General features: G+C 50.3%; 1 protein-coding gene across 1 annotated transcript; it reads left to right on the plus strand.

Moving 5' to 3' along the window:
* Window positions 1-421: 421 nt before the first annotated feature.
* HRK (harakiri, BCL2 interacting protein) lies at window positions 422-22,102 on the plus strand. The gene is made up of 2 exons (XM_032431564.1): window positions 422-753; window positions 16,369-22,102. Exon 1 carries the CDS (start codon window positions 422-424, stop codon window positions 695-697), a length of 276 nt encoding a protein of 91 aa, XP_032287455.1. The 3' UTR covers window positions 698-753; window positions 16,369-22,102.
* Window positions 22,103-23,709: the final 1,607 nt, after the last annotated feature.

A 23,709-nucleotide genomic window follows, 5' to 3' on the forward strand; every position in this document is an offset into this window, starting at 1 on the left:
GCCTTCCCTCGCGCTCTCCGCCTCCGCGGGGGTCCCATGCGACCCCCCAAGCCCGGGACCTCGGCGGCGGGGGCCTGGTCGCGTCCCAGCGCGCCGCGCTCCTCCTCTCCCAAACGCGCGCCCTCTCGCTGCCGGCGGCGCTAGGGTTAAAAGTTACCTCTCGGTTTCTTCTGCCTGCAGCCCCCCCCCCCGGGGGCCGGATGATGTAACCCCCCTCCCCGCGCCCTCCCCGCCCCCCTCCACCATGTGACACTTTAATTAATAATAGCGCCGTCAGCACAACAAACGCACAACACAAGGAGAAACTTGGTGTCCAGGGGAGGCCCCCGGCGGCTGGAGCGCGGCGGAGGCAGGCGCAGAGGCCGGAGGGAGCGGAGGCGAGGGGCGGCCCGAGCGCGGGGAGGGAGCGAGGCGAGCGGTCATGTGCCCGTGCCCCCTGCACCGCGGCCGCGGCCCCCCGGCCGTGTGCGCCTGCAGCGCGGGCCGCCTGGGTCTGCGCTCGTCCGCCGCGCAGCTCACGGCCGCTCGGCTCAAGGCGCTCGGCGACGAGCTGCACCAGCGCACCATGTGGCGGCGCCGCGCGCGGAGCCGGAGGGCGCCGGCGGCCGGCGCGCTCCCCACCTACTGGCCCTGGCTGTGCGCGGCCGCGCAGGTGGCGGCGCTGGCGGCCTGGCTGCTCGGCAGGCGGAACTTGTAGGAACGCGGGGCTTCTTGGTGGGGCCGGAGCCGAGACCCAGCCGGAGAGAGCAACAGGTACGCGCGCGAGCGCCAGGGCGCGGTGGCTGGGGACTGGTCACGCCGGGCAGGCTGGGAGCGCCCGAGCGACCGACAAGTTTGCTTTCTTCCCTTCCCATCTCTTTCTGTCTCTGCTCCCTTCTCTCGCCAGGATCGCCAGCCTCCTCCCCTCCAGTTGCCATCTCTCCTTCCAAGTGTCAGGTCCGCTGTTCCTGTCCTCTTCTTGGGGCATCTTACCACTCTCTCCAGTGGGATGGCTTTGGGCGGGGGGGGAGCACGGGGGGGACTTTAGTCTCCTCAATCCCCACCAGCGCCTCAAGTAAACACAGTTTACAAGCAGTGCAAGTAAAAAGTGTGTTTGCAATGACGACGTAGTTTCACGGCCACGCCGAAGAATTATAATCTATCTCGGGTTCAAGGCAAGTCCCCCGTCCTCTTCCAAGCCGGCTGCCGTCCTAAGTCGCCAGTTTCCGAACCCTCTTCTCCCTAAGTGGCACTTCCCTCGTTTCTGTTCCCCGTTCTCCCGGAGCGCCTCCAGGTTTCCGGTGGAGCTGTCTTTCCCCCTACGGCCCCGCGCACTTTGCACTTTTCCTCCGCTTTGCCAACTTCCTCGCTCTTTCGGCAACGAGGTGTCCCGTTTAAGGAGCTTGGCCTCCTCTTCACCAGAAAGTTGGAGCTGAGATGGAGAAGGAGGTGCCCCCAAAGTAGGCTGGGATCGGAGGCTGTTAGGGAAACCCCAAGGGGAAGTCTTCATAAAAGAGCATTTATTGAGCTCCTTCTGGGCGCTAGGCCGTAAATGTTTAGGGAGGGAATGTTTGAAAGCTTGCGGTATGCCAGGCCCTGCGTGCTGGTGGGCGTGGGGAGTGAGTATTGAGCGCCCACTGCGTTTGGTACCAGTGGGAGAAAGGTACTGAGCATCTTCTGTGCACTAGGCCCTTGGGGTTGGGGAATTATTGAGCACCAGCTGTGCGCCTAGGGGAGCAAACGTGTTAAGGGATTGTCTTCTCAGATCTGGAACAGAGCAGAGCTGCAGAGAATGGGGAAGGAGAGAAAATCAGCCTGAGCCCACCACAGGTGGATCTAGGGCTGGAAGGTGAAGGTCGAAGGTGAGAAAGCCAGCGGCCCCGGGATGCCACGACCCGCAGATGCCGAGCGCTCGGCCCCGGCCGAGCCCTGCCGCGCGCCGACACCCTGAGAAGCTGGCGCAGCGCCCGCGGGGAGAGGCGGCAGCCGGAGCGTGGGGGGTGGCAGCGCCGGGGGAGCTGCGGGGGTGCGCAGGGTGTGAGCCGGGAGCGCGGGCGACAGATGTCGCGTGGGCCGGCGCAGCCCGGGCGCTGGCGAAGAGAGGTGCGTGCTTCGGGGCGCTCTCTGCCCGGCTCCCGGAGGTCCCATCCGCTACTCCCCCTGGGTGGAGAGGGGCTGTCCTCGGCCGGAAGGGGCCGGGCTGGGGCTGCCGAATCCCAGGGGCAGGAACAACATTTTGGACTGGGCGGAGGGAGGGGTGGGCAGAAAAAGGGAGTCGAGCGAGAGACGCGAAGCCCAAACCTGGAATTTAGGGAAAGGGGGAAAGAAAGTGGAAGGAGAGGGAAAGAAAAAGCGGGCGGCGAGACCAGGAAAGGAAGATGGGGGAGCTGGAGAATAAGAGAAACTGCTTGGAGAACAAGTTGCAAAAGACATTGGCAATGTGAATTAGAAGCAGGACGCACGCTAGAGGAACCCAGTAGGAGGGCCAGAACACGGCTTTCTGCGGTCTTGGGGTCCAGGCGAGGCTGGGAGAGCGCTCTCTTCCCAGGACCGGGCGGTGCGGGAACCTGGGCGCCCGCCCCGGGGTGGGGGCGCACAGACCGGGCGCTCGTCAGGGCTGGGGGGTGCTCCGGGGCGGCGGGGAGGAGGCTGCCGCCCGGGAGGGAGCGGGAGACCTCAGCTAGGGCTCGCGAGGAGGACCGAGGGCGCCCCTCCGCGCGCGGGCGGGGGGAGGAGCGGGGAGATGGGGATCCCACGCGGCAGGGGAGGGGTCCCGCAGCAGTTTCGCTGGTGTGGCTTCGGCGTAGGGTTTATGACCCCCTCCTCACTTCGCTTCTGCCCCAGAGCTCCTGGCTGCTTCTCAACTCCAGGCCACCCCTGGGTTCTGCTTCCTCCTGGCGAGTCCCGCCTGGCGTCCCCTGCAGCCACACCCTCCAGAGTTCTCCCTCCTCGGGTGCCCTAACCCCGGAATGCCCGGCTCGGCTTTCCTGCAGCGCCGCGCCTCACTCCCATGGGGACACCGGTGGAATTGTGTACCACCCGATTCCTGCGCTCCCGTCCGGGGGTTCGCCGGCCTTGGGCTCCCAGCCTCCGTGCCTATCCCAGAAACTATCCCAGTGCCTGCCCCTCTGCCTTGCGTGTGCGTTTGACTTAATTGGGGGAAACCCATCTTTTCCCCCGCCTCTCTGGTAAGTTAGGGAGAAGTGAAAGAAAATCCACTGGAGAAAGACAGTTTGTTGAGTTCCGTGTGTGGTCCTCTCCACTTTTGCTACCCTAGAGGAGAAGTGGGAATGCTCGTAGGATACCTTAAGTATTTCGGGGAGGCCTGAGTCAGCCCTATAGGGCAGGCAATTCTCTTAGGCGTCAAGGGTGAACTTCTTTTCAGCCTCCCCTGTGAGCCAGCAATGCTTCTCTCAGAAGTCATCATTAAATAAACACACACACACACACACACACACACACACACACACACACGACTCAGTTTTCCCCATATTTAAAATGGGGACAATAATAGTACGTCAAGACAAAGGTGTTGTCAAGAGGGTGAAATGAATTCACATCCAGAGAGTTCTAGAACAGTGCCAGATGCATAAGAAGTAGATATAAATGTGAGCTATTATGCTTATGATTGTGCATTTTATAGCTTCCTTTCCCAAAGCAGACAACATTCTGCCATTGTTAGGGGGCAGTTCCCCACCATCCCTACATGCCCTCTTGGGGAATCAGGGCAAGCCTGGCCAGGGTAGTACAGTGGTAAAGAGCATGGGTTTAGGAATCAGATGGGACTGGATTTAAGTTCCAACCCAGTAACTTGCGGGCAGTGTGACCGTGGGTAAGAACCATAACCTTTCTGAGCCTAAACTGGAGCTGTACCTCTTCTAGGATTGTCGGAAGGCTGATAGGAGAGCATCCATTTAAAGTGCCCAGTGCAGTGCCTGGCACTTAGCTCACTCATCAGAGGCTGCTACTTAATGGGTAATGCCATTCTTATTATTTCAAAGAGGAAACTGAGGCAGAGAGGGTTCACTTGAGTCCCAGAGGACTGGTGGCAACATCAGAAATGGGAATGGAGTTTCTGTCTTTGAGCACACAGCCCCCCCCATGATTTGGGGGTGCAGGGGAGGAGAAGACACAGGACAGCAAGCAGAGGGGGCGATGAGCTGTGAATTCCTGCACTAGAGAGATTCCCTTTCTGCAAGAGCCTCAGGGGAGGCTCCTTGGAGGCTGAGGAGGCCAAGAGGAAGATGGGTGTGGTTTAAGCAATCGCTGGGCAGCAAAAATGCAGGAGGGGGAGAGAGGGAACCAGAGAGAGGGAACCAGGGAACCGGAGAGAGGGAGAGAGGGAGAGAGGGAACCGAAGATGCTTTCTGGTGAGCACTGGCTGGCAGGGGTTGGGAGGGAGGGAGAACTGTGCCTTGGGAGGGGGCAGGGAGGGAGAGAGAACACAGCCAGGGAATCTGGCTGGGAAAAGGGGCCACTGGTGGGCAGAATCTTGCCTTGGGGCTAAGAAGAAGGGGAGGAGGAGAACTCTGCAGGCCCAGGAAGCGACCTGGTCAGCAACAAGGAAGACAACGGGCCAGCAGCAACCTGCTTTAATGAATTAATGACGGCCTGGCCTGCCAGCCAGACATGCTAACTGGTTCTTGGCAGGTACTTTGGGGACTCAGTGGTTAAACCTGGAGGCGCATCCCTCCAGCCTCCCACCCAGCCTACTGCACCCCTGCCAGGATTACTTCTAGAGCCTGAAAGCCTCAACCCGGGGAGGGAGCAATCCAAAAGGAAGGAGACAGCTGCTGGGGAGGTACCCCCCGGGAAGGGGCCAGATGTGCAGGACTTTGGCAGCCTGCCCACCACATGGTCCCTGTCTGGAGTCACCCGCTTGCCTAGTGAGAGGCCAGGGCACAAGTGACTGAGCTGTCAATGTAAAAACAGCTGCACCCAGGGATAATTAAATACACCCCCAGATGTGGGCTGGGTGGATTTGGCAACCTCTGGCTTTTGACAGGTGGCTTTTCAGACCTATACTGGGGGGACGGGAGGGGGGAAGTGGGGGCTTCTGTTTCCCCTCTGGTCATCACCAGTGTTATGTGTGATAGGATTTCATGGGAACAATGGGATGCCCCGCCGCATGTGACTTGCTTGTCACACAGTAGGTGTGCAGTAACTATGTAATGAATAAATGCATCAGTCAGCAACTATACAAGATGGGTATTCCCAAATTCAGCTTCTTTCACTTATTCAGCTATTCATTACTGAGTACCCACTGGATGAAGGGCACTGTAGTCACAGGAAGGACCATGACATAGAAGGCCCTGCCCTCGTGGACATTTTAGTGGGAAAAGACTGATGATAAGTTAATACAGATTGTTCTGGTTACTATTGCTCTGTGACTAGTTACTCCAAAGCTTGTCTGATTATGCTTACACGTTCTGTGGGTTAGGGATTCGGATATGGCATAGCAGGGGCGACCTGTCTCTGCTCCAGGCTGGGTGGGGGCTGGAATCACGGCGGGCATGGGGAGGAGGTAGTGGGGGATCTACATTTCACCTTCTCTGTGGCCTAGGCTTTTCCCCAGCATGGCAGCCTCATGGTGGTCAGACTTTGACCTGGTGACTCAGAGCCCCAAGAGCAATTTTGCTCTTCTGACCTGGCTTCAAAAGTCAGTTAGGTTAGAAGTAAGTCACAAGCCGGCGCATATTTGAGGGGAGTGGAATTAGACACTGCCCCCTGGGGCAGTGGCAAGGTTCTAGAACAGCACGTGGGACGGGAGATAACGTGGCCATTTTGGGATCACACAATCTAACACAGAGATAATTTCAGGAAGTGCCTTGGACTCAGAAGGTATTACAGGAAGGTAATGTAATAGAGAGCCCAGGGGACTCCTCACGGGTAGTGGTTAGGGATGCCCGATTTCAGGAGGAGCCAGGGGGCCGGTGACTTGAATGACGAGAAGGAGCAGGCCACATGAAGAAGGCCTGCAAGGAAGGTGTTCTGGGCGAGATGATAGCAAGTCCAGTGGGCTGGGAGGTGAGACTTTGCTCGGTGTGTCTGAGGAAGAAAGAAACCCGAGGAGTGTGGCTAAAGCCATATGAACTTGGGAAGGAAGAAGTCTGAGAGGTAGGGAGTGGCTAGATGAGGCCGTGGCAGGGAGGCCGAGTTTGGTTCCAAGTTCAATAGGAAGAAGGGGGTGAGAAAACCAAGCTCAGAGAGGCTTTCATCAGTAATGAGATTCACAAGCGCAGATAGTGCATGAGCAGGTGCTTTGCAAGGGGGAGGGGGAGAATTAGATGTGACACAGTGAAGAGGACTCTGTTCCATTGCCATGCACTTGCATGATGCATTGAGCACCGGCTACAAGCCAGGTGCTGGGATGCAGGAATATAGGGATGAACAAGTCCCAGCTCCTGGCTCAGAGGCTCCTAGACTTCAGGAGCCAGAGAGCCTGGCTCTTACTCTCACCCCAGCCTCTCAGTGGAAATGAACGAGTTCACCTCCTGCCAGGGTCTGCCAGATCCTGATTCCTGTACCAGTTCACAGGGTCTGCCAGATCCTGATTCCTGTACCAGCCCTCAGTACCCTCCGAATGTTGTGGATACTGGCTGGATTTCCATTACGTAAGAAATGTCACCATTCAACTCAGCCTGATCTCCCTGTCTCTTAGCCTGCCCTGCTATTGGGTGGGGGATCTCTGTTTTAACCCATGTCAGTGAGATGCATCCTTTTATTCCTGCTGGATGCCCAGGGAAGGAGAAATCTCCTTTACCCTCCCGTGGAGAGAAAATTGGCTGCCCCCACAAAGTGTTGCCATCATTGGACCTTTGCTCCGAAGACCACAGACTCGGGCAAGATGGAATTAAATTGCTTTGGGGGCGCCTGGGTGGCTCAGTCGTTAAGCGTCTGCCTTCGGCTCAGGTCATGATCCCAGGGTCCTGGGATCAAGTCCCACATCGGGCTCCCTGCTCCGCGGGAAGCCTGCTTCTCCCTCTCCTACTCCCCCTGCTTGTGTTTCTGCTCTCACTATGTCTCTCTCTGTCAAATAAGTAAATAAAATCTTTAAAAAAAAAAAAAATTGCTTTGGGAAACTTTATGTAACACCCCCTTTTAAAAATAGCTTTTTCTTGGTTGCAAAAAATATTACAAGTTCCTTATTAAACATTTGGAAAATGCTGAATAAAAGACAATTTTTGTCGATTGTTTTTATCTTACTACTCACTGTTAACATTTCGATAGGCTTCTTTCCATTTTCAAAAATGCACTGATGGGGACTTTAACAAATGGAATCACTAGCTCTAGATATTTATTCTCTGTAACCTGACTTCTCCAATTTTGGAAAGACATTTCTCCACGCCTTGTAATATTTCCTGCGACACACTTATTCTATCGTAGAGCATATCTATGACACATTTGCTATGTCATTATTTGACTGTTCCACCATTTACCTTCCCAATCCACTATTGTTGGACATTTAGATTGTTTCCATCATGATGATGAGCATCCTTGCGTCTAACTCTTTGGGCACATCATGGATAATTTTCTGGGTTTTTTTAAAGATTTTATTTATTTATTGGGGGAGGCACAAGTGTGGGGGGGCAGACGGAGAAGCAGGCTTCCCGCTGAGCAGGGAGCCAGATACGGGGTTCAATCGCAGTACCCTGGGATCATGACCTGAGCTGAAGGCAGACGCTTAACTGACTGAGCCACCCAGGCGCCCCCATGGATGATTTTCTGAAAAATGCCTCCAAGTAGAACTTTGCTATCAAAGCATATGTAAACATTCTTTCATTGTAACAGTTGTCTAAAGGGTATAAAATCTTGTAAAGGTTCAGAAGGGCTTTCTAGACAACATTGCCATTCATTCCCATGTCTCAGTCATGTCCCTGGCTTCTTGAGTTGGCTGTTATCATCCTCAGCTAAATCTGTGGCCTTTTCTGTGGAATGTTCTTCGTGGAACACACCTCTAGCTATTGCTGGAGTGCCTGAGAATGCAGAGGACTCCTTGCATGCCCATCCCAATGTCGAGGAAGAGCTCCAGGTCAGAGCAATGTTACTAAGGGTTTGGAGAAGCTTCCCTGCCTGCCTGGCTCTGCCTATCACCATGGCACAGTCAGGTACCATGTACATCTGATATTCTTCGATCTAGCACATGGTACATAATAAATCCTGAAGGACGCTAACATACCGATGATGGGGAAACTTAGCTTTTGGTGGGGGGAGGTCTTCAGAGAGTGGGAATGTGTCACGGGCAATGGGATGGATTTAAGAAGAGGTACCACTTTCAAAGAGAGCCCAGATTTAAAATGTTTTAGGTGGCACACCATGGGGCCTAAGTCTTGATTCTGAAAATTTCACCATTGGTAACTGTTTATTGTAGTCACCCAGATTTATGCGGAGGCAGGACAGCTTGGTGGAAAGTGACATGAGCTCTGGAGTCAAGCTGCTTTTTGGGTCAGGTCCAGATCTGCCATCTACCAATTGTCCCTTTACCTTCTGGGCAGTATGGGGTACTTAACTGATATTCAGAAAATGGTAGAAAATGATCATTGGGAGTGTGGGATATGTGATATTCTTATTTGGGATAAAATTCAGTCTGTGGACCTGTAATCGTAATATGGTGGGAACTCCTAGGGGACTTTTTAGAGCCTTTTGTTTAAAGCAGTTCTGAGTTTTGTGTCCCCCACTCTGTGGCTCACCAGCAGCCTACTTAAGCCACTGTACCAGGGCTGGGAGAATCTCCAGGACAGGACTTCCCAACCTGGGCAACACTGGCCTCCAGGTCCCATGAGGGTGCCAATCATGTCTATTTTGCCCATCACTATATCCCAGCCCAGGCATGGTGACTAGTGCAGAGCGGGCATCCAGTAACTACTGAATGAATGAATGAATGAATGAATGAATAGATAAATGAATGAATTTGGGGGAGGCCTCAAGGAATTTGGGAACCCCAAAAATTACACATAAAATTGGTTGATTTCATACTCCTAAGTTTCTCCCTACTTGAGAGAGAAACCAAGGCTTTGATCCAATCCTCAAATGATCTATGACCCAAAAGGTCAGCATTCTAAAAATATAGCCAGAGCTCGACAGGACTTTAGAGACCACCTAAACCAACTCCCTCACTTTCCAGACAGGGAAACTGAGGCACAGAGATAGCTGCTGAGGGTTTAGATGAGGTGGCCTTCAATGCCATCTGACTCTGTCTAAAGGTGCCTCGGTGTCTGGGCAAGGGTTCAACCTGGTGGTCTCCCGGCTGAACCTGGCCTGCAGTTGGGTTTTGTTCGACTCCCATGGCTTTCTCCCCAGCACTGAAAAATCAGGCACTTTCTTGTAGAAGCTTGTATTTCCAGTTTTTCTTGAACACATGGAAAGATCTGACGAGATGGAGTCTGTATTCCTGTGTGGTAGCAAAGGCTTGGATGAGGATCAGAAGGCCCTTTAGATGGGACACAGAGTCTCTGCTTACCGTGACCTCTTCTGAGCACACTTCACTGGGTCCATGCATACATTTAAATTTGCAACCCCTGCTTTAGGGGACCACTTTGTCAGACATCCCTTGATTCATACACACACCCACACACATACCCTATTTTAAATAAGTGAGATCATCTGTTCATGTTGTTCTGTAATCTGCTTTTTCTCCACTAAAAATAGATTGCTGATCTCTTCCCATGTCAACAAAGAAAGGTTTCATCATCCTTTTTAATGGCTGTATGGTGTTCCATTGTTGGATGAACTGTGATTCACTTATTTGGTCACCTCTCCAGGGACATTTATGCTGTTTCTAATTTGCTGATAGTACGAACGAGGTGTAATCTGGTTTGGACAACTTTGCAAAGAAGAAAAGAAGTTCCTAGCAGTGAAATTATTGGGTCAAAGAATGCGCATGTTATAACATGGGGTACACCCGCCAAGACTACTTTAGAAAGGGTCTGCCCATTTGATTTGGTGTCAGTTCTCTGCTGCCTTGCTGTCTCCCAACCCTCAGCGCTACCCTTCCGGAAGTCCAGTTAGTGTGCATGCAAGGTCCACCTGCTATAATTTCATAGTGGCCAGAAGCTCTTAGTTCTCTGTTCTCTCCTCACAGACTTTCCATAATCAATAACCACTCACTGAGGCACTGATAACTATTCACCAATAGCTGGGTACTGGGCACAGGGGGTCACCATCCCTTCCAGTAGCTGCCAAATGGCCTCTTCCTCTCTCACATGCCTCAGATCCAGCCTTCTGCTTTTTCTTTTCTTTTTAAAGATTTATTTATTGGGGCTTCTGGGTGGCTCAGTCAGTTAAGTGTCTGCCTTCAACTCAGGTCATGATCTCAGGGTCCTGGGATCTAGCCCCACATTGGGCTCCCTGCTCAGCGGGGAGTCTGCTTCTCCCTCTCCCTCTGTTCCTCCCCCCTGCTCATGCTCTTGCTCACTATCTCTCTCTCAAATGAATAAATTTAAAAAAATCTTTAAGAAGATTTATTTATTTGAGAGAGAGCAAGAGCACAGGCGACACGGGGCTCAATCCCATGACCCTGAGCTCATGACCTGAGCTGAAACCAACAGTCAGATGCCCAACGAACTGACCCACCCAGGTGCCCCAGCCTTCTGCTTTTTTGATCCCCTTACCTACCTTCTTCTTAGCACCCACCTTCCTAGGTGGGCAGCATGAACTATAAGGATGGAGATTGAAGACACAGACCAGAGCAGTGTTCCCTCTAGGAGGATTCTGCATGGAGACCTTCGTCCCCATAGTTCTTAGGTGCTAGGACTGACTGCTGGTCCCATCTGAACTCCACAGTCAAAATCAGCACCCTAAAACCAAAGATGGAGAGTGGGGAAGTTGCCACCATTATTCACTTGCTCACATATCCACTGTCACCCAGCAGACTGAAACGAGCACCTACCTATGCAGGGCATTGTGATGGGCTCTGGGGACATAAGGATGAGGGCGAGAGACACGGTGTCTGTAAATGGGAGGCTTAGAGCTGGAGTGAAGGGGGCTTTCTTTTTATTTCTATATCCTTCTCTGCTGTTTGAATTTGTAACTTAACACTTGCGCAAATAGCAAGAGCAAAAAAGGTATTTTTAAAAATTAAATATTGAGACCTCTTAGGGGACCCAAGAGTCCTCATCTCAGATACAGGAAGAAGCGAGTGAACCTCTGGCTCAATCTACTGCTGCAGTGGGGCTTGCCATTCACAGCTTCCTACCTTTGCGCCCACAACAGGGTGATAACACGGTGGCCTAGGGAGGCAGGACCCTGAGGTTCCATGTTCTCCCCTCTGCCCGCCTGCCCCCACCACACTGTGGGTGCAAAGTGGAAATAGGGACATTTTTCTTAAAAGGCAAAGTTTCACGAATCTCTTCAGCTGTGAGCTTTGGTTGTGAGTCAGCATTTGAGAGAGTTTTTTTATGAGCCAAGTTTGAGGAAAAACATCCCAGGGGCAGGACAGTGGCTCAGAGCGGGTGGTGGATTTTGTTTTTTAAAAATACAGCTGACCCTTGAACAACATGGGTTTGAGCTGCACGGGTCCACCTATATGCAGATTTAAAAAGAAATAAATACAGTACAGTACTGTCAATGTATTTTCTCTTCCGTGCGATTTTCTTAATTACATTATCTTTTCTCTAGCTTACTTTATTGTAAGAATACAGTACATAATACATATAACATATAAAATATGTGTTAATTTGACTGTTTATGTTATGAGCAAGGCTTCCCGTCAACAGTAGGCTATTCATAGTTAAGTTTTGGGAGAGTCAAAATTTATACGGGGGGATCTTCGGTTGCATGGGGCGTCAGAGCTTCTAACCTCTACGTTGTGCAAGAGTTAACTGTAGTTGTATTTATTTATTTGTTTATTTATTTTAATTTTTTTGAGAGAGACAGCATGAGCAAGCAGGGGGTGAGCAGAGGGAGAGGGAGAATCTTAAGCAGGCTCCACACTCAGCGTGGAGCCCAACACGGGGTCCATCTCACGGCCCTGAGATCACGACCTGAGCTGAAATCAAGAGTCAGAGGCTTAACCGAATGAGCCACCCAGGTGCCCCTGTGCTCTTAACCATTACACTATTTTGCATATCTGCACACCTCTTTATATGGATATATAAAGATATATAGATATCTGTATGTGTGTATAGACACACACACACACACACACACATATATACATATTCATTAAAGGAAAAAAGATCTGGGATCATGCTATTTGGCCATTTGCTCTTTTCAATTAAGAATCATAGCACACTTAGGGGCGCATGGGTGGCTCAGTCGGTTAAGCGTCCGACTCTTGGTTTTGGCTCAGGTCACGATCTCGGGGTTGTGGGATCGAACCCCTCATCAGGCTCTGCGCTCAGTGTAGAGTCTGCTTCAGATTCTCTCTCCCTCCCTCACTCTTTCACTCTCTCTCTTTTTCAAATAAATAGATAGGTAAATAAATAACATCTTAAAAAAAAAAAGAATCATAGCACACTTAGATCTACCTCTTTCTAATACACAGGTAGCTTAATTTGTTAATCCAGTCTCCTACTGATGGACATACGGGATGTTTCCAAACTGCTGCTATTACAAATAAAGCTGGAGGGAACACACTTGAGCATATTTAGGTGACTACTTCTATGGGCAAGCTCGCTAGCCTATCGTGTCCCATTTAAGATCCCCAGAAACGTATGCGCAGGCGCCCTCTCCGACTGTGGGCTGTGGTCACATGGCCTCCATTGGCCGCGCAGAGGCGAGCTTCTGATGTCCATCTGTCACTAGGGACACCACCCTGCAACCAAGACATAAACAGGCAAGGGCACTTGTCCATGTAGCTGCGCTGGGAAGCCCTTAGAAAGACTCGTTATGTGCTTAATGATTTGCAAGTAGGAAAAGTGAAAATCCTTTGCTGGTCCTGCCTAGTTTTGCAAGAACATGCCATTCCTCCCATGGATGGAGCTGATCCGTGCCGTTAAAATAGAGTTCTCTTACCTCTCCTGATACCATCATCATCTTCCCTTCATCGCCAACAATCAACTGATGTATCTATGCAGCCTCACTCCGCATAACTTTGGGATGCATCACGGTCCCCTGATTGAGCTGTATGTATCACTGCCCTTGTGCTTTGCTCTGGCCCTTGCCCCACTTAAATGATCCTTGCTTCTTCCAGTTATGGAAAAAAATATGAATGCATCTCTTAAAGGCCCAGTTCAAATCTTGGTTCTTCTCTGAAGCTTTCCTAGTGAGCACGGCCACATCTTGACTTCTGGCCTGTCCATACGCCTGTGGTCAATGGTCTTCTGCAGTTCCGGCCTCTGGCACGTCACATCTCCCCGAGGGAGGCTGGAGGCACATTGAGGGCAGGCACCGGGGCCTTATCAATAGCACACAGAACAATGCTGAGCACAAAGTCAACATGCTCAGTAGCACATAGATGTGGCTTCTTTCTCTCTCTCCATCCTTCCTTTTTTGTGCATGCTGACGGCAGCATAATCATCTCAGGCTAGTGCTGCAGGGTTCCACTGACTTTTCAAACATCAGTGTGACTAGGAGCCAACAAAGTGAGTTTTTTAGGGGTTACAAAAGCTGATTTTTGTAAACGAAATGGAGTGTGTTTATCAACTGAGTTGGTGGAGGACTGATTCAGTATCCCGTGAAAACACAGGGCGGCAACACAATTATGCAGAAGTCGTGCTGTGCTCTGCTCTCACAGGACAGAAGGGGAATGGGGGCTTAGGTGGTGACAGAGATCTTTTGCCCCTACCGAGCAGGTCAGAGCAAAAGGACTGAGGTCACTGATACGGATCCTGGCGAGTGTCAGCTAATGTAGATTGTGGGGTCCATGGGATTAGGACTCACTTCATTCGTGCATCCTATGTATTGATTAAGGGTGCAAGTAAGAGGCAGAGAGGACCCCCAAGCTAAGTAACCAGAAAAGAACTTAGTGAAGGTTCGGTGACAGAATGTGGACAGGGTTTGGGAAACCAAGGAGGAATAACACAGTACCACTGGGCTGGCCACAGAGGAGAGCCAGTCCACCCCGGCCTGAAGGGTTGAGGTGACGGGGGAGGAACCCGAGCCTGGAGGGGGGCCTGGAGGGCAACCAGAGAGTCGAGCCCAGCAGGCGCTGTGGCCAGTCTGTGGCCCCGCAGGATGGGAGCCGGGGGAATACAGACCCTGGTCTCATATCCCATCAGCACCTTCTGTTGACTGGACCCAGCAGGAAAACCTATTGGTGCAGTTCATACTGCACAATATCCCAGATTCTTGCCAACTCAGAAAGTGCTCTCTCTCCCACTTTGTGCCCTACACCACTTGATTTGTACCGCTCACATGGCACATCACCCACTGCCTGCTTTGGACTAGCATGCTGTACTCTTCGAATTTCCAGCCCCTGCTAACTCTCCAGCCTCATCCCTCCCCGGCCCCATCGCCCAGGCTTTGCTGGAGCCTCATCAAGCTCCTTGACCTGGTTGGGGTATTTCATTGCTCTGTTCTTGCTCTTGTCCTGTTTCTTCCCTTCCTCCCTGCCACTCCCCCATCCCCTTCCTCTGCTCCCTCTTCCTCCTCCTTCTGACATGATTCACCTGCCAGAAAACCCATCCTTTTGAAGTGCACAACTCAATGGTTTTTTGTTATATTTCCAGAGTTGTGCCAGCCATCCCCACAATTGATTTTAGAGCGTTTTCATTTCCCCCACAGAAGCCCTATGCCCATTAGCGGTGACTCCCTAACTCCTCCCTGCCCCCAGCCGTGGACAACCACTAATCCACTTCCGTCTCTAAAGACTTGTCTCTTGTGGGCATGTCACCTCCACGTGACATACTCACATACCGTGATCTTTTGTGTCTGGCTTCTTTTATTTAGCAAAATGACTTCAGAGCTCATCCTGATTATAGTGTGTCAGCCTCCTTTTCCTGGCTGAGTAATACTCTATTATATGGCAATACCCCGTTTTATTTACCAGTCGATGACATTGGGGTCATTTCCGATGTTTGGCTATTATGGATAATGCTGCTCTGAACACTGATGCACAGGTGTTTGTATGAATATATGGTTTTTTTAAAAAAGATTTTATTTATTTATTTGAGAGAGAGATAGCCAGAGAGAGAGCACAAGCGGGGGGGGAGGGTGGGTGGGAGGTGGGGAGAGGGAGACCTGACGTGGGACTTGATCCCAGGACCCTGAGATCATGACCTGGGCCGAAGGCAGATGTTTAACTGACTGAGCCACCCAGGCGCCCCTGAATATATGTTTTTTAAATAATTTTTTGAAAGATTTTATTTATTTATTTGAGAGAGACAGAGAGCATGAACAGGGGGAGGGGCAAAGGGAGAAGCAGACTCCCCGCTGAGCAAGGAGCCCGATGTGGGGCTCCATCCCAGGACTCCAGGATCATGACCTGAGCTGAAGGCAGAAGATCAACCAACTGAGCCACCCAGGCACCCTGAATATGTTTTTTTTTACATAATGTTTTTGAAAGATTTTATTTATTTGAGAGAGAGAGAGAGCACTAGCGGGGAGAAGGGCAGTGGCAGAGGGAGAAGCAGGCTCCCCATTAAGCAGGGAGCCCTATGTGGGGCTCAATCCCAGGACCCCGAGATCATGACCTGAGCTGAAGGCAGACGCCCAACTGACCCGACTCATTCAGCCACCCCTGTTTGAATATATGTTTTCCGATTCTTGGGGGTATGTGCCGGTTTTTCTGCCCTTCCCGGAATGCCTCATCTTATTCTGGCTAGTTCCCTAGCATCCCTCAGTCCTCTGCAGGAGTCTGCCTCTTTCTCTCAAGAGCTCTGACTCCCCCTTTCCCTCATGGGATCCCATAGTTCGTGTTTATCCAGACTGCTCTTCACATGACAATGTCATTGATATCAAGTTCTTCTCATCTCTTTCTGTTGGCTTCTGAGCCCCTTAAAGGGCAAGAACTATGTCATTGGATTTGTAACACCTAGCATGGTTCTTGTTATGTTCGGCAGTGAACGAATGAATGAATGAATGAGAGCAGAGACTGTCTTACAAGCCTGCCTTGACTATGGATCTGTGAAATGAATAGATGAAGGTCCTGTTACTGATTTGGAGGAGCAAAGAGGCAGGGTGGTTCTACCTTCTCTTTTTTAATCACAGAAGATGCTTACGTCTGAAAACAGAAAAGGGGGTGTGTGCGTACCAGTGTTTGTTTAGGGAAGGCTGCTGTGTGGACAGGGCTTTGGCTGGGGTGGGGGTGGGGGTGGGCACTAAATCTAGCTTCTGGGGACCCTTTCCTCCAAATCAGAGCTCTGTATGTAGCAGCTCTCTCCCATCCCCCTCCACCTCCCGACGTTCGACATTCGGGGCTGGTTGTGCACAGGCTCAAGGCACTGACGTCATCCCCAGCAGCTGTCTGCACGTGCCTACTGACCGAAATACCAATCTTTATTTCTGCAGGTTGGTGAAAACCCTGTGTCCTTGGAGAAAGCTGGTTCCTGTTTTCCTGAGGGGGAGCCCGGAGCTTGAAAGGCCACAGTTGGCACTTCGAGAAGGAAGTGGAGAGGAGCCTGGAGCAACAGTAGCAACGCGGAAAGGGACTGGGGAAGCCCTTTGCATATCCAGCTGCAGAAACAGACACCCCAATGCTATTTACATACAGCTCTATATATAAAAAAAGAAAATATGAATATTACTACTCAGTGCATGTCTTGTCGAGGACACAGTCCCCTCCCTTTTCTGCACCTTCCCATGTGAACTTTGATACTTCCGTGTCTGGGGCACCGGAAGAGAGATGCCTACTGTGTACCTAGAAAATCTGCAAAGACTGGTGGTAATTAGCCCCAGAGTCGACCAACCACCTGGGGAGGGATGCTGGTGGAGTAAGCGGTGAAATTGCAAAAGGCAAAATAGAAGGAAAAAAAAAAAAAAAAAAAGAAAGCGAGGAGGACGAGGGGCCAGCTCTGTAGGGGCAGTCTGGGATTTCTCCATTTCTAAGAGTCTTGATAAGTCCTAGTCTCTCTGTACCTGTGTAGGTAGATAGCCAGTCCCACTGTCACATCAAGACAAATGGGATTTTTTTTTTCCTACCAGTCTGGTGTCTCTGGTGCTTCACTTAAATTTTGCTGGTGCTGTGTTCTTGCTGGTGCTGCCATGGCGTTCTGTTGCCAGACTGCAAGGCCAGGGGACAAGAGAGATTTCTATTTTGCTGTTTCAAATTCTTTTTTAAAGGGACAAGTTGCAAAAGTGCCACTTGAGAGTCTCTGCTCTTTCTCAGTGGGGATGAAAAATCCAGAGGTGTTTCAGAACAAACCTTGGGGTCTGGGAGGGGGGAAGGGAGGGGGGAGGGTATTGAGTGCTTGCTGGTTACTGAGGTGGAAAGCTGACCTCATATGTGACTTGTCCTCTACCCCCACGAAAGTATCCTGGGAGTTCAGTGCACGGCCTCCCTCACTCCCCAAGGGGATTTCAGGGCTTAGGTTTTATGGATTAAAGAGCCAAGAAATGGCTACATTCTGGTCAAGGGTGATTTATAAGCAAGAGGCACTGGGGGAGGGAGCAAGTCATTTAAATGAAATGCACCAGCATCTCACTGACTGACAGAGGGTCTGATTCTCCCCCCCCCCCGCCCCCGCCCCCGGATGAGCTACTATTTTCAGAAGTTTCTAGAAGGGCTAAAAAAAAGATGTGTGCTGGACTGAGACTTGGCTGCAAAGACTCTTCAGGGAGCAATGATTATTTTTTGCTTTTATTTTTTAAAAAAATGCAAAAAAACCCCAAAACCCTCCCAGGTATTATTCCTCTGTGCTGGGTCTCACAGTGCCGTGTGCAAAGCTGAGATGGTGGGGCGCCAGGCTGTAGGGTCAGACTGTCATTCTGCAAGGCTGGATCTGCAGGTCACCACCCAGTCCCTATGGACAGGGGGTGCACTGGGCTGATTAGCAGACACCCTTGCCGTTCTAAGAAGCCAGCAGAGGGATCAGCCGTTGTTGAAGTTGACATGGGGCTGAATTATTCCCCACAGGCTTTGTTGAAAATTACCAGGTCCTTTAGAATGCAGGACCTTTTAGTTCTGTTGCAAGCTGGGAGCTGTCTTTCTTTTATCCATGCCTTATGTTTTCCTAAATAGACCTTTAAAGACAAATGTAACCCAAAGCTGCCGAAGGTGAGGGCAGCCCCCCACCCCCACCCCCAGACAGCTTGTTGATGGAGAACTTGCTTCCTTTCATTCTGGGGGCCCTCCCCACAGTTATGTTTGCAGGGGATGGGTGTGTAGGCAGGGTCTGCAGAGAGCAGCAGGTGATATCCCCACCAAGCCACAAACTTAGAGAAGGGCAAATTAATTAGAATGATACGAAACACAGTCCCTGCCTCTGTATCGTCACTTTCCGAGCCAGACACTAGGGTCTTTCCAGCTCAGCCCATTTTCTGGGGAGGGGGTTTTCATTACTATAATGGTATGTGATCACAGCTCTTTGGTGCCTTAAGGCTGCACCTTCAACACTGCAGTGGGACCCGGCTGACCATCTAGACACAGGGAAGAGGAGAAAGGTCAGAGAATCCCTTTCTCAGCCCCGACTTGCCTACTAGCTTCTGACATTTCCGAGGGAGGATCCAAACTCCAAATGCCCAGGTTGGCGTTTGGGGCAATTTTGATTTCAATGAAGCCACACCGCTGAGAACTGGGCACCCTTGACCTCCTGATGGAGCTTTACAGCCAAGTCCCTTGTATATATTCTCTTGTATTAATAGAATCCGTGTATTTATCTAATCCTGGCTTTTTCTTGCACATCATTAATTTGAGTGCACTTCTCGACTGCCCCGATTTTTGACAAGGGGTTGTTTTTAATGCTTGTTTTTATATGAGATTTGACTTCTTGATGGACATTTGTATTAGGAAATTGAAGCATGATATATATGTATATATTGTCTCCACTGTCTCTGAGGCTGCATTACTTGGATTGCATGAGATAGTGGGTTTTTTTTTTTTTTTTTAAATATTTCCACAGTGTGCAAAGTGCTGGCACCATCCCTCCCTCTCTCCCCCGCTTTTCTCCGGCTGCCAAGGAGTCATTGATTTTGATTAGCTTCACTGCAGAGCGTCTGTGAAGAGAGGGAGAGGGAGGGAGGCTTTGAAATAAATTTTAAAAAAGACCTCATATCGGGTTTCAGCAGACAGCAGTGTGTGTGTGTGTGTGTGTGTGTGTGTGTGTGCGCGCGCGCGCGTGCATGCCCGTGCAAAGCAGAGGGAGGCCTCTGAGATCATTGTTTAGGTAGCTTGCTGCATAATGAGGCGATGAGCAAACAGAAGTGCCTCCTTCCTGATGGTGCTGGTTGCTCTCAAAGGGTGGGGGTCTAGGAGCCACAGGGATTGGAGCCTCCTGGGACTTCAGCATTCCCATTCCAAATTAGATCCATTCCCTTCTGGAAGCTTCTCGCCCCATCCCCCATAAGCAAGTAAGATCTCTTTACCCCATTTCAAATTTGGGGTTCCATTTCACAATCTTTCTGGCACAGATGTAGCTGGAGTAACAGGTTTGGCGGGGGGGGGGGGGGAGGCCCCTTTCCCTCTCTGGCTGCTGTCCATGGTCCTTGGCCATGAGCATCTCCTAGAACCCAGTTCCCATTTTGTTTTCCTCTCTTTCTTTGGGCTACTGGAGACTTCTTTTCCACACTTGTTGCAGTGGTCTCATTTAAGAAATTCTTTTCTATTTTGATGAAAAAAATGGTGATTTAAACAATATTTTCACAGAACAATGTGACTTTGGTTTCACAATTTATGTAGTTGATCTCGTACTATTACCATGTTTTTGACAGTGACAAAATATCACTTCCCCTCGTTGGGAAATTGGGGGAGTCCACCTCTGATCCTGCACAAGTATCTTTTGGGGACACTGGTTTGCCACTGTGGACTTTTTGAGTGTCCACCTGGTATCAGAAGCTGCAGTGATCAGAACGTAGGTTTTTTTCTTCTATGTTGATACCAATTCCTTTTCTGAATCTTTCCTTAAGTCAGCCTGAGCCAATCAGAGAGTCAGATGCTGCTTGGGGGCTGAGGGGGGACAGGCTAGACATGCTGGCCTAGTCCCATAGTGATGGAGGATGTTGATGTCAAAAGTGTCATTTTAAAGCTTAAACCAAAAGTTTTTTTAAAAAATATTAATTTATTCATTCAATACCTATTTATTGAGCACCTACAATGTGCCAGGTTGTAGAATCCCATCTGGGAAGAAACTTACGTATGGAGCATGGAGGGGCAGCCCTGCTTGGAACCAGATGATGCTAATTGTCCCTTTCTAGTCTGGTTCATGGTCTTTAACAGATTTGTCAGGTCATCCTTGTGACCCCAAGCCTTGATGGCAGATTGTTCTCTAGTATTTATATTTACTGAGCACCACACTGTCATGAAGGCAATTCAAAAGCCTGTGATCTCAACTCACTCCCAGCACGAAAAGACTCGTTCTTGCTGCTTCACATGGTAACGAAAGCCACCATCTACAGCGTGCTCACCAGCCCTGTGCTGAGTGCTTTACACGTTTCCCCTCCATTATTCCTCATACCCATTCTGGAAGACAGTAGGTATTATTCCCATTTTACAGCTGAGGAAGCTGAGACTCAGAAGTTTTGCAACTTAGCCTAAGGCTACACACACAGAATAAAGTGGCCGAGCCAAGATTTGAACTCAGGTCTGTGTGACCACCCCCCCCCCCCAAACTCATGAGCTAACTGCCCTGCCACACTGTATTCCCTCCTGAGCTGCTCCAGGGCAAGCACAGCCTGGGGCACAGCAGGGAGCAAGGGAGCCTGACTTAGATCCACTGTAAGGAGTGTTGCATTTGGGGACACTCCAAGACAGGCTGGATGGTTTAGTTGGGGATTTTATGTATTTGTTCCCTGCTGTTTATGTCCTTAATTTCTATAAGGTCCCTGGGAGAAGCATCTACTTTGTAAACAGGGCCTGTTCAACTTACTTCCTAGGACATGGGAAGCTTTTCTCACCTCTTTCCTGTCCCCTCCCCGACCTGAACCCTTAAGTCTTTTGCACTATAAGTGCCCAGGAGCCTATGTGTGTATGTGGCAGGGATGGTTGTGGGGGTGTTTGGAACCTCAGTGAGGCCTCTGGCTCAGCCAGAGAGGCAATAAGCTTGGGAACATTCCGTTCTGGGTTCTAACCTTGCTGGTTTGTTGTGCTCTTTTGTAAGAGGAATTTCATACCTTGGAGACGCTTTGTACATATTTGTAATGACTTTATTAAAAAACTGGTTGTGTGCTTCCAGCCAAAGGCCTTTGTGTTTTCATTTCCTTTTGAAAGGTTGGTCCCCAAAGATCATGGGAGGATCTGGCTGTGCACCCCAACCTTCCCTGGGACAGAAGGCTACACACTCAACTCCCTTCTCTGTCTTATTTCTGAGAACTCCCCAAGGGGAGGATTGGCCTGAACAGTACCCTTGGGTTGGCCAAGAGGTTGAGGGAACTTGCCTGACAGTTCAAAATCAGTACACAGAACCATCACTTACGCATGGCGCCATGTAGATAAGCCAATGGCCGTGCAGATCTAGGTCTCCAACTATGGGAACATGGGTCTCTCTTTCACCTACATTCACCTGGTCTAAGATGCTCTGAGCGATCAAGTTGTAGTCTTTTCCTAAGAATGGTGGGCTGAGGACAGGTTGTTTTTCTAGATAATAGATGCTTTCTTTTGCCTTGGGGACCCACCCCTTCCCCACTCTCAGTCCATGTGACTTAGAGGCGTTGACCCTATCCTCCTGCCCACCTCTGTCCCCACTGCCAGGGTTCAACACCTGATGCAGGCCTGATCAGCAGGGCTTCAAGTCCAAAAGGCTAAAGGGATTGGTTTGGGGCCAAACTAACGAGTCTACCTCAGGACTCCTGCTGGAGCTTTGGGGAAACAGAAGCTCTTTGCTGGGGTTGCTAAGCTGGTGGAACATGAGCACAGAGCTTTTGGAGGACCTCTTACTGCCACATGGGATGTGACTGCCTGGAAATGAAACTGTCTCAGAGGAAAACAGAATTGAGGGATGGAAAGACATGATTCTAATATCACCGGAGCCCCTGAATCCAGCTATACTCGAGGCCCATACTGTTACATGAGCCAAATAAAGTCTTTCTCTTACTTAAGCCATATTGAGTTGGTTTTCAAATAATTGCAACCAAAAAGTTCTGCCTGACGATGTTTTTGTGACCGGTTTCATAACAATGTCCTGAGAAGCATGAATTGTCACCTAATGCTATTAATTTACATTTTAAAATACCCATCATAATCTGGCACCCAGGCAAACCCATCCTGAATCACTGGCATGTACATTCTGGGTCTGTCATCTGGTTAACCACTGTGGTGGGCCCTGCGAGTCCCCTGCCCAGATCCCTTCTGAGCCTTTCTACCGGTTCTGCATCCCCATTGTGCTCCTTCGTGTGCTTTGTGGCACCTGGCACCATCAGAGACTTGGGGCATCCTCAACCAGCAACCCATATTCCAAGGATTGATAGTGTGTGAGTAAAAAAACCTCAGGGTGGGACAAACTTTGAAATGCAGCTGATGCTCTAGAGCTCGGAGGGGCCACGCGGAGCCAGGACTTCTCTGAAAGTCACCCTCTCGTTTGGTTTCTTCTCCCTCCCTTACTGGTTTCTCCTGGGAGGACTTCCTTAATAAAGCATGTGCAACTCAATGGATCTGCTTGGTGGGAAAACCAATAGCAGACAACCACCCACTGCATGAAGTGCTTCTCGGCTTTTCTCCTCCAACAGTCCCACCCGGCTTCAAGAGGCGAATAGACTCGAGACCACGAACCCAAGTTTCATCGACAGATGATATTTATTGGCAGAAGGGAATTTAAGGGAACGTTAAAAACGTCAAAGGCAGCTCTGTTCAGCCCAGAGCAAAATTACTAAGAGATTCCAGGACTCACTTTACATGTCCTCTTTCCAACCCGAAGTCTTAGGTGCTTGGTGCCTCCAAGTGTCTCTCACATTCTCCTCTTATGAAGGTAATGAGCCTGTTCCATCCAGGTCCAAAGCTTGCCTTTTTATTCTCACATTTATTATGCCCAAGATCTTCTACACTAAGAGGGCCATTTCTAAGAGTTTCAGGAACTTGAGACAGTGAATCATAAAATAAGAGCAGGATACTCCAACACAATATGCGATCAATCCTGCTTATAACAAAGGAGTTGCAGAGCCAGGATGGGCAATGGAGAATGTTCTTCTTTCCCAGTGACAACCCTTGGCTGCTTTTACCCTGTGGTGGGGAACCTATGCAGCCTAATGTTTGGGAGACTCTTCACTGGCCGCTGTTCCTCCTTAGGGCAGAAGTTCCTCCCATCCAAAAGAAAACCTCCAGACAGAACTTTCCCCCAGAGGGTAGGGAATGAATAAGTAAAATCCTAAACGAAATTATCCCACCTGCCCCCAAGTATCCCCCACGTGTGGCACTGTTTATAACGTCAGAGGCATGGCTCGTTAACTGAAGATCGTTAGAGATGTGTGGGTTTCTTTTCTCTTTTTTTGGTGGCATGAGTAAAATTGGCAAAACCACGGGTGCCTTCCCCACTACTCTACATTGTTAGTGTCCCTGGCTCCAGCAGATAATACACAAGGTTTCATCATCCTGGAGATGGCTGTGGGGAGGTGAAGTGACTTCCCAAAGTCATGCAGAGTTTGGAATCAGAATTCCGCTCTGTCACAAGCTAGCACGTTAATAAATCTTCTCCAGCTCCGATTTCTTGTGTCTCTTTGATGGCATCTGCAGGCAGGGTGATCTTTCTGATAAAAACCAGCCACAGA

This window comes from Phoca vitulina, unplaced genomic scaffold, assembly GCF_004348235.1.
Source record: "Phoca vitulina isolate PV1807 unplaced genomic scaffold, GSC_HSeal_1.0 scaffold46, whole genome shotgun sequence".
In the NCBI taxonomy this organism is placed as follows: Eukaryota; Metazoa; Chordata; class Mammalia; order Carnivora; family Phocidae; genus Phoca; species Phoca vitulina.

What these genes read in the sequence shown, in the direction of transcription:
- HRK (XM_032431564.1), top strand. Translation starts at nt 422, where the DNA reads ATGTGCCCGTGCCCCCTGCACCGCGGCCGCGGCCCCCCGGCCGTGTGC.